Source organism: Mchenga conophoros, linkage group LG6 (genome assembly GCF_057382185.1).
Source record: "Mchenga conophoros isolate Kocher_MC1m ecotype Shallow Benthic linkage group LG6, M_conophoros_male_GT1.1, whole genome shotgun sequence".
Classification (NCBI taxonomy): domain Eukaryota; kingdom Metazoa; phylum Chordata; class Actinopteri; order Cichliformes; family Cichlidae; genus Mchenga; species Mchenga conophoros.
In genome coordinates this window covers 24245626-24261466 of record NC_140531.1, presented here as the reverse complement: position 1 = coordinate 24261466, position 15841 = coordinate 24245626, and the positions used below count along the sequence as shown (strand labels likewise).

General features: G+C 40.0%; 1 protein-coding gene across 2 annotated transcripts in view; it reads left to right on the top strand.

Annotated features, from left to right (window-relative positions):
• The first annotated feature begins 438 nt into the window (after nt 1-438).
• The window catches only part of zcchc7 (zinc finger, CCHC domain containing 7), a 51820-nt gene continuing 36417 nt past the window's right edge, over nt 439-15841 (top strand). Inside the window, exons 1-3 of one of the 2 annotated variants that reach the window (XM_085276943.1) lie at nt 439-554; nt 5198-5747; nt 7051-7261. In XM_085276943.1, coding sequence (XP_085133069.1) covers nt 5244-5747; nt 7051-7261 — 715 coding nt within the window. In that variant the 5' untranslated portion in view covers nt 439-554; nt 5198-5243. The other variant, XM_085276944.1, reaches the window with a different exon arrangement.

Sequence of the window (15841 nt, the reverse complement as noted above, 5' to 3'; positions counted from 1 at the left end):
CACTATAGTAATTTAGTAAAAAACATTTTACGAAACATTGTTTTTAAAAATTTGCTGCTTTAAATTTTAAATGTTGTGTTTGTAAAATGCTGTATTTTATTATTTTGTCTCTGTCTCTTTTTTGTTTAGTAAATTGCGTTTTTTCGTCGTTCTTTCTAGCTCTAAAAACCCCATAATTACTACCTACAATACTGACACAACACAGGCTTGTCAGTTGTTAGTAATGAAAATAAAAAGACAAAAATACTTATTTTAGGCAAAGGGGAGAAAACGAGCGAAATACAGTCTCAAATAACTATTTATAGAATAAAGGCTCTTCTTCTTGGTATCCTGTAAAAATTACCTGTGTTGGGGAAATCATGACCTTTCAGTGTCCGAGATGCACTTTGTTTCAACACTCATAACAGTCTTTGCATTCGACGTGAAATGTTACGGTCGGCCAACTTATTTTCCTCGGACAAACCCGGAAGTTGTTTGTCTGTCTCCTGTGCTGGAGGCGCAGGAAAAGCAGCTCCAGCCTCCGGTAGCAGTACCTTTCCAGTTTGTTTCCAAAGGTGAGCTCATACACACTGACATTATATATTAAGCACACACAGTGGTGGCCTTGAGTAGGGCTGCCTCAGCTCCTTGTATTTATGTTCTTTCATGTGTGTTTGAGGCTGAAACGCTCCATTGTTTACATCCGAGCAGTTGCTCTGCTGCTTAGAAACACGTGGATGGAGTGGACTGAGACATGTCAACCAGGGACTGCCGATACGCTAAAATAACTTTTAAAAGCCCAAAAAAAGCTTAGCGAAAATTCCCGAGCTACCTGTGTTTTATGGCGTGTTACTGTTTAGTGAAGCCTCGGTACTCTGATAAACAGCTCGCATGTTCCCCAGTAAGCTAGCTCGTTAGCATTGAGCTAGCCGGGGTTACCATTAGGCTAACTACAATTGGAGAGTACACAGTTATAAAACTGAAGTTTCTGTTTGTCACTGCAATGTAACCAGGCTGCTGGATGTCCGAGATGTCTGCCTGTCACTCTAGTCTGTTTTTGGCAACCTAACTTAAGTCAAATGACCGCTTGGATGTTATAAACTCCACATTGCAACCATAGCATAATCACACATTCACTACAATTAAAGAAAAATGTATGTATAATCAAAAGGCCTCATTACACAGTTTTGTGCAAAAGGTGACTTCTGATGTTTGTGTGTGTTTTAAACTTGTTTTTTTTCTTAAATTGTTAAATAAACTCTACTCAGCAGGGTTCTTGGAGGGGTTATATATATATATAACATAAATAAATGACCTGTTTTGAAAGTATTTTTATAACTGTGTAATTGCACCTCCAATACAATCAATCCACTCCTTTTTGGTCACTAAATATATCTTTTGTAGAATTGTGATGTTCTACAAAACTGTGATGTTTACTGGGATACATAAATGATATCTAAAAGCTTCTTTGTCAGAAACTCATTGCATCTTCTACATTGTAGCAGGGAAGTTCTGGCTTAAAATTACTTATTATCATTCATGAAAGATATGTTTCACATAAGTTTCACAAATTACAGGCCAATAAGTCATTTACAACAGGTTAAATATGGGCAATCATTTTTTGGTAGACACTAGAAATCACCTTTTGGGAGATGATCACTCTTTTGCATGGCACTGGTTAAAAAGTGAATATCTAGCAAAACATTGTCTAGTATTCAAACTGCTGACCTATAATATGTCAGACATATCTTCCTTGAATGATATCAAGGTATTTTGCGCCAGAAGTGCCATATGCCAAAATGGACAGTATTGGTTATAATGTAGAACACAGACTATGTACAAAATGCAGAATCTTAAGGACATTTGTCTTTATTTTATCTATTACTCCCTTCAAAAATCATGCTGAAGACAGTTTATGTAAGAAAAAGATATCAGACATAAAACACACAGAAACATAAGAAATCACTTTTGTCATAACGCTTGTTCAATACCTGGCTGATACTGATTTTTAAAGATTGCAGTGGGTGGTATGGTGGTGCAGTGTTACCTGTTGCCTCACAGCAAGAAAGTCCTAGGTTTGAATCAAGTCTGGAGCTTTTCTGTGTAGAATTTGCATGCCTGCCTCGCAGCCTATGACAGCTTAGTTAGTTTCCAGCCTTCTTGCAACCCTGAAGAAAATAGGAGGATGGATGGATCTATTCCAATGTCAGTATATCAGCCAGTATGTTTTTGGATAGCATGTAGTACTGCAAAAGTGTTATATGTAATGTAGTCACCAGTCCTTAGCTGGGCAAACTACATGCAGACACCATTTAGTTACCTCAAGTTAATCCAAGCATCTTATAGGCCATTATCCTCCAACCAATACATTAATTGATTATATTAATAGATTATTATTGGTTCAATAGAGTTTGTCCATTCTTTTAGTATTGTAAGTATAAGATGGCCTCCTAATTATTAAGATGATGATGTGCTTTGTTTGAAGAATTGTGCTCTGAATGATATAAGAAAAGATCAGTTAAGTTGATTCAATGTTTTTTTTCTTTTTTTCTTTTCTTGAAACATAAAATGTACTTTTCTTAACTGCTCATCCAGCTCAGGTGGATCCCAGCTGTCTTTGGCTGAGAGGCGGATATCCGTTTGTCATGTCTGTAGGGACAAATGACCATTCACGCTCACGTTCACCTCTCTGGACAATTTAGAATCACCAGTTAACCTAACATGCCTGAATTTTACTTAAAGCTTCTCAGATACATGCACATTCACAATTGAGCCATATGTAGGTGTTTTCTGTTCTAATGATTAGTTAAATCTCACAGCTATGAAGTAAATTTTCAGAGTCCCCAGTTCACTTTTTTTTTTTTTAACCAAAACTACAGATAAATTAAACCTTGTATTTCCTGTTTCGGTGTAAACCCATAGGGACTCACGTGTGAATATGCACAGCTGGCTAATAGAAACGTCAGTGCTTGATATTTGTTGATCTCTACTAAATTCATTGTGTCCTAATGCAGCATTTGTAAAACGCATTTCAGCTGCATTCATAGGTCTTATCATTCATAGGTCTGTCTGATCTATATTAAATCAGACATTTAGACTGTGAGCATGATTAGGATTGAAACTGAAGTAACTAAATAGAATTTAGACACCTTTGCATCTTGCCTGTTGTTTTTCTCTTCACTTTTTTTTCCTGGCATGTCAAAAAGTTTTCTGTGGAAAACCCCTCTCTGGTTTTGGTGAAGCTGAGTTGCTTCACCAAAACAGATGCAATGGAGCTAACAGAGTCCAGAGGTGTTGTTCAGGTAGCATTTTAATTGAGAAGATTAGGAGGAATCACCTGTGTTGTCAGACCATGACTGTACCCGGCCTTTAAGTATAGTACATTAAATTCCACTACTGTAAAACACAGTGAGTCATTTGTCGGCTCCCAGTCCCTGTGAGCTGCTGAAACTTTCAACACAACGGTCGCCCCTCACCAACCGGTAAGATTTTCTGTCCCTTTAATCCCTTGTGGCCGGCTTGTGACCGTGTAGCGTGGCTTTTATGCAGTGTGTGTGAGGCCTGGGAGCCAATCATCTCCAGCCATCATGGCACAGACACGCAGGACTGGACAGAGCAATGGGCCGGTGCCCCTTCTCTGTCCACTTTGTGTGTGTGTGTGTGACTGTGTGTGTTAGAAAAAGACAGACAAGCACTGGAAAAATTAACACCACAGTGCGTAACCAGCTAATTCAACAATTTTTTGGTGTCACGTTAAGTGTTATTTAAAGTCGTCACCTGGCAGGTAAAAAAACTTGGGTCTTGTTTGCTTGAGCCAATGAAGACAGCTCCGATGGAAAAAAAAAAAAAGTCTACATGTTAAAAAAAAAAAAAAATCTGAGTTCTCTTGAGCTGTGTCCGCTCAGATTTCTTAACAAGGCCTCATGGTTTTCCGAGTAAGATGGAAGTTTCCTGTAATTGATGTTGGCCTGTGTTTCCTTCAGTTCGACAGCGCTGTGGATACCCGCCATATAACTTAAGAGAGGAAAATGACGACAGCACAATTCTGGTAATAAAGTAGAGCTACTAATTAGTCTTGTATATTAGACCTGACGTGGTTGATCAGTGTTAAATATTTGAATGGTGGGATAAAGATTTCATGTGCACAGAAAAAAAAAGAAGAAATTCTAAACATTACTAGAATTGGATTGGTATTGATGAAGATTTTGTAGCTGATATCAGGCAAAATGAAAACTAAATAAGTTTAATTTTTGTATTCAGTTTTGAATCTTTTGAAAAACACACTCAGTTAGGAGAAAGATTGGTTGCAGCAAAGGAGCACATCTTTTTCTAAAATTAACAAATGTACACTATTATGACACTAGTAAAAACACAATTTGCTATTTGTGCCTTATTTTCTCGAATAAACCGCTGAGCAGGTGAATCTGAATCCAAAGTGATGCTTTGCAAAGAGAATAAATAGAATAATCCTTTAATTGTCCCACAAGGGGAAATTTGGGTGTAACAGCAGCAAGAAAGACACATATGCAAACAAACAGTACATAAGACACAGAACAGAAACATACACAATTTTTACATATTTACATCAAGGACAATGGTTACCAAAAACAGAGTACTGTACCATTATTAAATTAAATTAAATGAAGTTAAGAGGCAAACCCTGGTTATAGTGTGACTCGGTTGATAAAATAGTGCAAGTTACAGCGCTGATGTAAACCTCTGTTTGTTGGGAGCAGTTTTGATTGTACAGTCTGACAGCTGCAGGGAGGAAGGACCTGCGGAAACGCATAAAGAGCTGCTGGTTGGTGAGCTGTTATGATTGCCTACTTAAAGCTGGTTTATGTTGGTGATGGTAACCAGTGTTAGCAGTTTAGAAATGAATTGTTAAAAAAAGTGAAGTTTCCCACGCGTAAGAATTTCTTTTGATTTTATTTTGACTTGCATAATAGAAAACTCTTTGATTTTTTTTTTTATTGTGGGTAGATTAAGCCTTTTATTTCTTTGGGATTTTGGAAATGTGAAAAGAATTTGATTGACTCGTCTTTACAAAGCAAATGATAATAACTAGTGGTCAATAACTGTAGGCTAAAGTAAACTGTCTGTTTGTTCTTCTTTTTCCAACTATAACACAGCAGTGTATTAATAATGTATAATTTGATGCTTGATAATGAGTTAGACAATGTGATGCTGTATTATGTTGATTTTGTGTGCTTTTCAGCCACTGAAGTCGCCATCTCCTCAGGTGTGTGCATGTGGTTGTGAGGATGTACAGTGTCTACCAGGACCGGGAGAGATTGGAGGATGATCTCTATCAAGAGGAAGAAGTGGACTCTGATGGGTCAGAGGCCAACAGCGAGGTGGAGTTCCACCTTTATAGCCAGCTCCACTACTCATCCAACCTTGGGGAACTAGAGGAGCAGGAGGGTGAAGAAGAGCAGAACCATGAAAGAGAGGACACCCGGCAAAATAGGGTTACAGATGGTGATAGAGGACTAGAGGAAAAAACAGGCATCAAGGCTCTGACACCTACTAATGGCAGCCTGCAGCAACACCTGAAGCAGAAGAAGAAGAAAGAGAAAAAGGACAAGCTGAAGAAGAAAAGTGACTCTAAAGGTCAGAGGTTGCCATCATCACTTTTCGAGGAGGTCATCGTGATCGACTCCGGCCCTGACGTCATCTCAATCTCTGACGATGACAGCGCTGAAGGTGATGAAGGGATCTGTGCTTTAAAGGGTCGAGGCATGCAGACTTCCACTCCAGCGCAGCAGGTAGAGCAAAAAGTGAACTGCTATCCGTGTGTCACATTTACTTTGTTAGCCAGTATTACCCTGCTGATGAACTGTAGATAAAGTCATTTTAACATCAGTCAACACAGTGGCAGAGTAACTAGAACGTTTGCAGAGTAGTTGTTGACACAGAAGTATTTATATTTAAGATACGTTTAAAAAAATTAATTAAAAAAAAAAGGTAAATGCAAAAATAAAGACACATTTTATGAAACATATTATTTATGGTGTTTCCAGTTTATTAAAAAAAAATCCGTCTGGCTTAGGGTAGTGTTAAACAATCTGCAAACTTGTCTCTGACATGCATAAACAAGAAAATGTGTTAAGAAGCACCTCTGAGCAGATTAAACATGCTAAGGAACAGATGCTTTACCTCTGAAACAATTCCTGTGGACACTGAAACAGCGCTGAAGCTCAGCACGTCAGTTTGCAGCTGCACCCTGTAGTCTTGGACTTAATTGCCCATCCAATTTGGTTACTCCTCCAGCCATCCAAGATCAGCTGCCTTTTGGTGCCTTGGGTATTAAGTCAAACCTTAACTTAACTTAAAATCTGAGTTTGTCAGTCATAATCAAAACTGACTGAATGTTGATGACAGTATGTGTGAGCGGTAAGTCTGCCAGATGTCCGTGTGAAGAGTAAAACCAATTTTTTTACTTCAGGTTTTGACACTAATGCAACTTTGACAAACTAGGCCAGCTGGGGCCTCATACTAGCAGCAGATAAATGTTTGCATATGGTCTTGCACAGAATGGGGTCAGGGGATTAAATCCACAGTTCCCAATCACTTAAATATGAAGCTTATTACAAAAGGATGTCCAATGGCTCAAATGAGCTGTAAAAATAGATTACGCCCAGCATGTGGACATCTAACTTTGAAGACTTTTATGAACGTCTTCTTAGACATAGCAAAAGTCACCATAAAGTTAAAGCCCCTTTATTTTGTAATTTGTGAGACATTATCAGAAATCTGGCTTCCATCTTCATTTTTGATTTTTTTCTGTCCTTTGCAAGCTACTTCTCAGTGGTCACTGGCACCAGGCTTAATTACTGCTGTTTTCCATTTTGAGCTGTAGCATGGCTTGTGAATGACTAGGTGCTGCAGGTGTAATGCTAGCAGTGAAGTAATGATGTTTAACAAAGGACAAAGCAATTTCACAAACCATCACCTTTATCGCTGCTTTGTCATTTGATCAGTTCAGTAAAGCTGCAAGGTAAAAAAATAAAGAAATAAAGGATTTGACATCTGATGCACACTAATTGCGTGTATAATTCATCCATGTAGGATGCTCAGAAAAGGAAAAGGACTCCAGGTGTGCCTGTGACTGTGGAGTCCAGAAGTTCACAATCGGATTCAGAAGAGTCAGAATCCGAATCTGAGTCCGATTCATCTGATTCGGATGGCCTGGAAAGCTGGATGATCCTGGGTCAAGGGAATCAGTTTGGCGACCACTCCATCTCACTCAACCTGGAAGGAGGGTCTCACAGCGAATTGGGTGTGTTGTGTGTCTGTCTTTTGTGACCTTATTTAATCGTGACTCCTGTTTGTACTGAGAAATAGTTAGACCTACAGTGCTGTGAAAAAGTGTTTGCCCCTTTCTAGATTTCTTATTTATTTGCATATTTGTCATGCTTACATATGGAAGCCCGTTTCCGCCACTAAATAAAAACAAAAAAGGTAGTATCCATAACTCAAAATTTCGAGTTACTTTTCTCAAAATTTCGAGTTAGCTCTGCCAATCAAAAATATATGTGAATGAGGTCGCTTTCTTGTTACCCGGAAGCATATGGCGCAGAGGAACGCGCACTCAAAAATGGATCCCAACAAATTGGCGCTTTCGCGAGTACGTTTGCTGATAGTAACACCATGTGATTCAGCTAATAACACAGGGATTTCATCATTTGTGAAGCCAGGCTGAAAACACTCAGCAATCTGTGCATTCACGACTGGATATAATACCGGTAGCTTAGCTGTAGCATTTGTAGCATCATTGCTTCAGCTTCCAGGTAACAAGGAATTCACGTAGATTACTGATTGGCAGCGCTAACTCGAAATTTCAAGTTACTTTCTCGAAATTTTGAGAAAAAAACTCGAAATTTTGAGAAAATAACTCGGAATTTTGAGTTACGGATCCTTTTTTTTTTTTTTTTTTTTTTTTTTTTTTTAGTGGCGGAAACGGGCTTCCATACTTACATGTTTCAGCTCATCAAATAAATATTTTCACGGCATTGTATTTGGGCTGCACCTCTTGTGTGGCCCAGTTCATTCAGAACACTTAGTCTACCTGCACAGCCCATTGATAAGAAGCAGGCGTTAGGCTGCACTGAGAACAATCTGTGTGAATGCGTGTTTGTACATACATAAGCAGCATCTATGTCTGCATGTTTACGAACTTGTAAGCTTTTAGCATTCCTGGCACCGTCTGCCCAGCTGCTCGCTTCTCTGATGCATCTTTAAATATGTTTGTGTGCATTATGTATTGATATATGTGTGTGAGTCTGCAAAAGTGTGAATATTTGTGTTTATAACATATTCTGGCTCTAATCAGCATGCATGCGTACATACACGTGGATACCAGCAGTCATAACGCTAATGCCAAAAACAAACAAACGGAGAAACGGTAACGCAGGAGGAGAGGGAGGGGAGGTTTGGGAGAGATGGGAGTAATCAAAAAATGAATAAAAATGTTCCCTGCAAATCTCTTCAGATCTACACATTATCTTAACCTGCAGCCTCAGCAACCTCTCCGGCTCCCTCCTCCTCCTCCTCCCTCCTACCTAACGCTCTCCCATCTCATTCTTTTATCCTATTTTCTCACTATTGTGCTCTCTCTCTCCCACTCTCCCTCTCACCGTTTCTTCCTCATTTGAATTTCCCTGGGCTGATGTTTCTGCAAGAGTGCTCACTGCCTCCTCTACACACAACTGGGCTAAAGGAGGGGGTCTGTAGCTGGTGGGAAGGCTTGAGGTTTGGCCTGGTTTTGGGAGGAAAGGAGGATTTTAGGTCTCTGTCTTTCTCTCCCTCTCTGTCTCTCTCGTCTGGTTTCTCTCTGTGATCTTTGGAGCTTGACCTCATGTCTGCACATGGGGGGTCATGGGTGTGGTGTGGATGGGGTCTTAAAGTGAGAGGAATCGGGGAGGGGGGGGGGAGTTTTTCAAAAAAAAGGAGAAATAAAGGCGAGGAAATTAAGGGATGAGCCTGAGTAGTCTTGAACTGTGCCTGAATTTAATACAACTCACTAATTCAAACTTGGTCCTGAGTATGTTGGGCGTTTACACTAAAAACGGGCCAAAATATAAAAAATTTTTTCTTAAATCTTAAGAAAAAATTCTGAAAAGCACAAAAACTAAAATTGAACTGATCCCAGATTACCGTTTTCTATTCATTCCAAAACCGATAGGGCTTATCGTGGGGTGCTGTATGAAAACTATTAAAACACATTAGTGAGCCACACTCCTGCCACTGTAAAACATTTCCAAGTGCACCAAATGTGCCATTCTGCAGATGCATTGCCTAAGAAATACATCGTTCACTTTTTTTTGTAATTCTTTGAAACAAAAAAAGCTTCTTTTAGAAATAAATGGTGTTTTAAAAAAATAGATGGTAACCATTAGAGCTAAAAGACAGAAGTTTGCTTTATGCAGTTTGTTTTATGATTAAGCAAAATTCACGAACTGTGTTTTAAAGGTTGTCACCTGTTAATTAAATTAATAATCAAATAAGATGTCTGTTGATCTCAACTGAAAATTTGGTTTTATAGCTCTTTGAAGAATTATGAAAAAAATATTTAGTGTTATTAAATCTTTGAGAAAAAACTAACAAAAAGTCAAATGATTTAGTGTGTACTAAATGTAACCTGACTAGTAGTGGGTTTTTAAGGAATGCAAGAAGTCATGATAATCAATATATCTGCATAGATTTATACACGCATCTCTAAAGTGTTGCATACTCTGCTACATGTGCTGCACGTTTTCAGATGGGTTTAAATGGGACGGCACATATTTATGTGTGACGAGCCAGTATTGGACCGATAATGTCGCTTGCTGATACATCTTTGTGTGAAGTACGCGCTGCAGCTGACTTGAATGTATGTTTGGGACACAGTTTTGATTCCCTCTTGCCTCCACCTCTCTGATGGTGTAGGTTTAAAAACACAATCGTATGCTGAATCATTTTCTTCTTTTACAATTCATTTCACAAGCTTTTTTACTTGGAAAAGATATTCAGAGAAAAAGGCCAATTTTAGGTCGCTGAGATATGGTTGTTTGAATTTTTATGGCAACCTTAATCTTAATCGTTACATCCATAAACCAGGGCTTCAAATATAAAGATTGATTTCTGTTTTTTATATGCCATGTTGTGAGTTCTGTAGCTTTGGTTTCTGCATTTGTTTGTGTGTGTGTGTGTGTGTGTGCGCATGTGCATGCGCGTGTGTGTGTGTGTGTGTGTGTGTGTGTGTGTGTGTGTGTGTGTAACCATTTTGCACAGCAGCGACTAATAGTATTTGTACGCCTAGACCCCATCTCAGCATCACCATCAAATCACATTCACTACACTTAGTCTCTCCCTCTCGCCTGCAGAAATTTAATCTGTTCATCCTCTTTCTCTCCCTCTTCCGCCTACATGTTGTCACTTGTTCACATACTTTTACAATCTAATCTTTTCTCACCCCTTGAGATAAGTTTTTTTTTTAAATAATTTTTTTAATCAAGAATGTGAACACACATGCACACACAGTCTGAGTGGCTATCTGTCACCTAGCTGTTAGTAGCGGGTCCTGCTGGGTGGATCTGTAAGGACAACGAATAGGTAAAACAAAAAAAAAAAAAGAGAGAGAGAGAGAGAGAGAAAAGATAGTTGAGAGAAGGAGGGTGAGCGAGGGCCGTCCGCCTGTCCGGCAGCTATGCAGCAGCAACCAGACGGAACAAGAGAGCGAAAACAGGTCTTCCCAAAATCCAGCTCAGTGCCTTTCCCACCCGAAGAGGTGTGCGTCTACTTCCCCGTGAATGAATCTGCGGTGTAGGCGGGGTGTGCTGAAGCTAAACTTGAATTGTAAGTGGTTAAACTTCACTCTATGGTCACACTCCCCCCCCCCCCCCCCCTCCTCCCCCCACCCCCAGCTCTCTCCTCTTCGCTTTTTTTTTTGTCCCCTCGATCTTGGTCAGTGCACACCAAACTTTGTTTGAGGCTTAGAGTCAGCTCTGGCTTGCTATCAGGGTGGCCGATCACATCAGAGTGAGCCTGAGTGTGTGTGTGTCAATGTGTGTGTGTTTCACTGAAAGTCTTGGTGAATTAGAGAGAAGTGAGTGTTTGTATGTAATGGTTAACTCTGACTCAGAGAAAAGCGAGGTAAGTCTGTTCACTTCTCTCTTCTTCTTCCTTCATCATTTTCTGTGTGCCATCTTTTATAGTCCTGAGAGGCTGTTCCATACTCAGATTTGTTTGTGGAAAGTAGTTGCACAAATGTTTTCAGCTTTAGATATGTGTGAATGAGCCACACTACTTTAGGCCTAAAGCTTTCTTCTGCTGCTTCTTGCAGCATCTGTGTACTCTAAAGTTGCATGCCAGTGTACGCACAAAGTGAAATACGGATTTAGCTGTGTGTATTTTCTTTTTGCTCTGATTATGTGTGAGAGTGCACGTTTATGTACAGGGCATCGGGATTGTAAAATGAGATTACAATGGCACGTTGGGTAGTGCAGTAGGTGTGCGTGTGCATGTGTGTGCGCGCGCGCGCGTGTGGGTGGGCGGGCGGGCAGGCGCTGCAGAAGGGAGACATGGATAGGATCAGCTCTTATCTTGGCTGCCCAGTGCCACACGAGGTGTAACGCCACACCCACGCTACCACACAGTGTGTTTGAACAGGCACACACACACACACACACACACACACCATGAAATCACTGTGCCATAGTTTGACTTGTATTATCCTTTTTTCTTTTTCTTTTTTTCAGAGGATATGCAAATTAGATGAGACTACAGTGTAGGCCTAATATTAGCGCATGCAAAATAAATGGTGGAAATTCAGTTGAATGGCCGGTGCCTTCATATCTAAAAAAAAAAAAAGCTTTTGATTGAACAATCATTTTGATGCCAGCGGCCTTTGAAATGTAATGACATTTGGAATCGAGTAAATGAAACAGAAGGTTTTTGTAATGCAAAAAAGAAAAATCTCCTTATTGAGTATTCCATATTTTGTTAAAATTAATTGAGCATTTACTGCTCATCTTTTGCTTATTAAGATGTATTTATGTTGTGTAGACTCATTAAAGATTTTATTATTTAGCCCCTTGCAGCATTTTTGGACATGCTTTGCACTGTACACAGTGCAACTTGTTAGCTTATGTTATTTATTATTGTGAAATATAGTGCAGGATAATCCTCATGCTGTTCCTGCAGACTCAGAGATAGAAACTTATCATTGTTGGATTTCGTGTTTGTGTTCTTCTGTTCAATTGTACTTTAAATATTAGAAAATCAGCACAGCTGAATTCTTCCTTCTTCTAACTTAGCTTCAGGACGTCTTTTGCCAAATGGTTTCATAAAGAAAATTGAGTAAAATAATTGCTTACATATGTGACAAAGAACAGGATAGAGGAAGTAGAAATTGTGAAGCACCACTCGAGTCTATATCTAAAAAATCGTGGTGGACGGACAGGTAGTAGAGCTCAGCATCAGACAGAGGTAGAGAGAGATGAGAGCGGTAGAAGCCAAAGTGGATGAGACAGGCCTTGAAAAGCATCGGCCACGGTGTCGGTCTGTCAGGAACGGTTTGTCTCCAGGCTAAGATCTCAGAGTGGCTCGAACACGGCCGGATTTCTGTCTGCACAAACTGATATCCAGCGCTGTCTGTCAGCCCCGTCTGTGTGTAGCTGATGGTTCTGCTGTTGAACCTTCCCACATAAGTCGTGACCTGATGTGGCTCTGTACAAAGCTGCGAATCTGGTTCAAATGCCATTATTTTTAGGAAAAACGAAAGCAAATTTTTGTCTCACGAGCCGTTTTCAGATTTCCAGCACGTCAGCTGCACTTGAAACTGTTCATATGAAGCTTTAAGTCTGAGCCAAATATGAGTTGTCGCAATGTCATGATGGATTGATTTTGAAATTCATTTAAATGTTAGATTTATAGTTTATGTATGTGACATAATCACATTTATTTTCTTATTAAAATGTGTTTTGAAACTGTAGCGATAATAGTTTTTTTTATGTTTTATATTTTGCAACATTTTCTGCATCTACTGTTATTCAAATTGCAGAATTACGGTCAAAATACTGCCCCTGCTTTTAGTTATCACGGACACGTTTTAATTTCAGCTGTGCTGCTTCTACTGCAGAGTGTCTTTTTTTGTGTGCAGATATCTGGAGTTTATTTATACCGCTTTTATCTGCATCTGGACAGAACAAGCCATCCTGTCTGAAAGTAATCTTTGTCAAAATAATCTATGAAAATTTTGCTATTTTTTTTCCTGGAAACTTTGACTCAAAAACACCCACAGACATCTGCGGTTGCGGGTCCAGGTGCTCATTTGTATTAATGTGGCTGTTTGTTCTTCAGCGTGAGTGAGGGGCAGCATTTGAATATAATCTAGGAGAAAAATTTTGGCTACATTTACAGAAACCTTTGCACAGCCACCATCTGTCGGTCAGGGAGTGGCATTTTGATTCCCGAATTTGAGATGGTTTAAATTTGTTTTATTTTTTCACCCATTTTAGTTTGATTTGAGATATTTTTTTATGAAATGTGGTTGTTTTGTTTTTAATATGTCGTATTGTAGAAATGAGAGGACGTTTGAGAGCGAAAGTGAAGGTGCAATGCCAGGGTGTGTTTGTGTGTGTGTGTGTGTGTGTTGGAGTGTGAAGGTGTGCGCATCTAAAGAGAAAAGTGTGTGTCAGCCTCACCACGCCTGAGGTGAGCCCAATAACCGTGCCATGGCCCACTGGAACGAAGTTTCACCATCTTTAGTTCCGAATAGAGAGAGAATGTGACATTAAATGAAATGGTTTTCAACGCTTTGCTTTTTTTTTTTTTAGCTGCCGCTGATGAACCGTGGTTTGGGATTTTTGTCTTTTTGAGCGTGAGATGTAACATTGCATGAGAGGGGCTTCTTTTAGCAATAGCACACAACCGGCTGCTTGCGGTAACTGTGGCCTGGAGGAAGGGGTAATAAACTGGAGACCAAGGGGGTCCCTACTGTAGTTTAATGCGTATGTATGTGTGTGTCTGTGTGGGTGGGGTGGTGGGTGGATTGAATAGGGAATCCCTGTCTTCTACTTGAACCTTTATTTAACCAGGATATCCCACTGAGAGCAAGGATCTTTTTTTCTTTTTTTTCTTCCTACGGAGACCTGCAGCAGACACAGTGCCCTGAAGCTACAGTGTAAGACATCTTGACAAATACACAACAGAAACACACACGCACACAGACACCCACTCAAGTCTGATTAAATAAAACTTCTAGGCCTCAACACCTTAATCCTGCATTGTTTGTCCTTGCAGTCCGCTTGGTCCCGTAACTGTAGCTTTTGGTCAAGTAGTTACACAAAATGTGGCCATTTTCACAAACTGTCTCATCCTTTAAATGAAGGACTGGGAGGGAAGGGACACAGAGGAGACTAGCAGAGAGGAAAAAAATGTCAATTACAATTACCAATAATAATCATTATAATTAAGCAATCACTTAATAAGAAATCAAATTATTGTGGGGGGTGACAGTGGGACAGAGGGAGGTCCCGTGGGACTGTATTAATTTCTATTCTTTTATTTGACCCGAGAACTTTCCCTTTATTGTCTTTCCTTGGTTTTTGGGCTAGGAGGGGTTGTCGAGAGGGCTTTATTAACTGGTAGCCTAGGGTGATGATTTTTTTCTTTCTTTTTTTGGATGGTGGAATTGAGGGAACAGGGTTTGAGGGATATGTATTAATATTAATACGTTTTTGGGCTGAGGAACAGGAGGAAGAGGACTGAGCGATGGAAGGGTGAGGGGGGGGGGGGCGTAAAGGCAGTCATGGATCCACACAATCACCCCGTCTCCTCTCGCTTCATTTTTAGCCCCCCCCCCCCCCTTTTTTTGGGGGGGGTACTCACTTTCTGGTTCACCTCTACTACTTCTCAGAGCTCCGGCGCCAGCAAAGAGGGGAGCTGTCTGTTTTGAAATCATAAGTTCAGTTTAACAGTCAACAGGATAAGAGGGAGAACCCCAAACACACAAATACACCTCATTTAGGGTTTGTACACTTGCTTCGGTATGCAAAGGGTTGCCTAATAATAGCAAGGCAATGTTTTTCACAAGGTCCCAGAGGGTGTGTGTGTGTGTGTGTGTGTGAGAGTGAGAGAGAGATTCTTGGCAGTGTACCACACAGACACACACAAGTGTGCCTGTTTAGCAGTTTCCTCTCCAGAGGCTCCTGGCAGTGTGTATGTGGCCATTCCAAGGCTTCTCCCCATGTCTCTTAATTAAGGCACTCGTCAGACAGAGACCAGCTGGGCCTGGTCTGGCCTAGCTGGCACTCACTAATTTCAGTCAGTCCAACCCTTCCCTCATCTTCTTTGCTTTTTTGTTTCTTTCCTACTCACCTTTTCTCTTCTGCAGATTTCTTTGGCCTTTGTTTCCCTCATTGATTGACTTGTACGTTCTTGGATTGCTGCATATCGATGGAAGTGCCCTCTGCATGTTTATAACACATGTAAGCTTAACTAGTTGACCTTTCCATCACACCTGCCTTCAATAAAGCACTAATTAGGAGTCCCATTAGTATCTGAGAGTCTGCTAGTTAATCGGCCCTTAAATACCAGGATATAGGTGTTAAGGAACACGTTAAATGCTTAAGCAGTCGTCATGAGGGGGGGAATACCATGAGAAAATAGAAAAAAAAAATCAGTGTTTATTCTGTGTGGGATAAAATAAATGTAAAGGGAAAAAGCTCTCTAAATCTAAGAAATTATCCAGTCATTTTCTTCCTTTTAAATTTTTTTTTTTTGTAGTTCGTGGCCGATGTTCTCAGACACACTGAAACATTGTGTATTTAACTGGCAGGATATGTCATGCCTCTTTGGTCACATCTCTTTTGAAAGA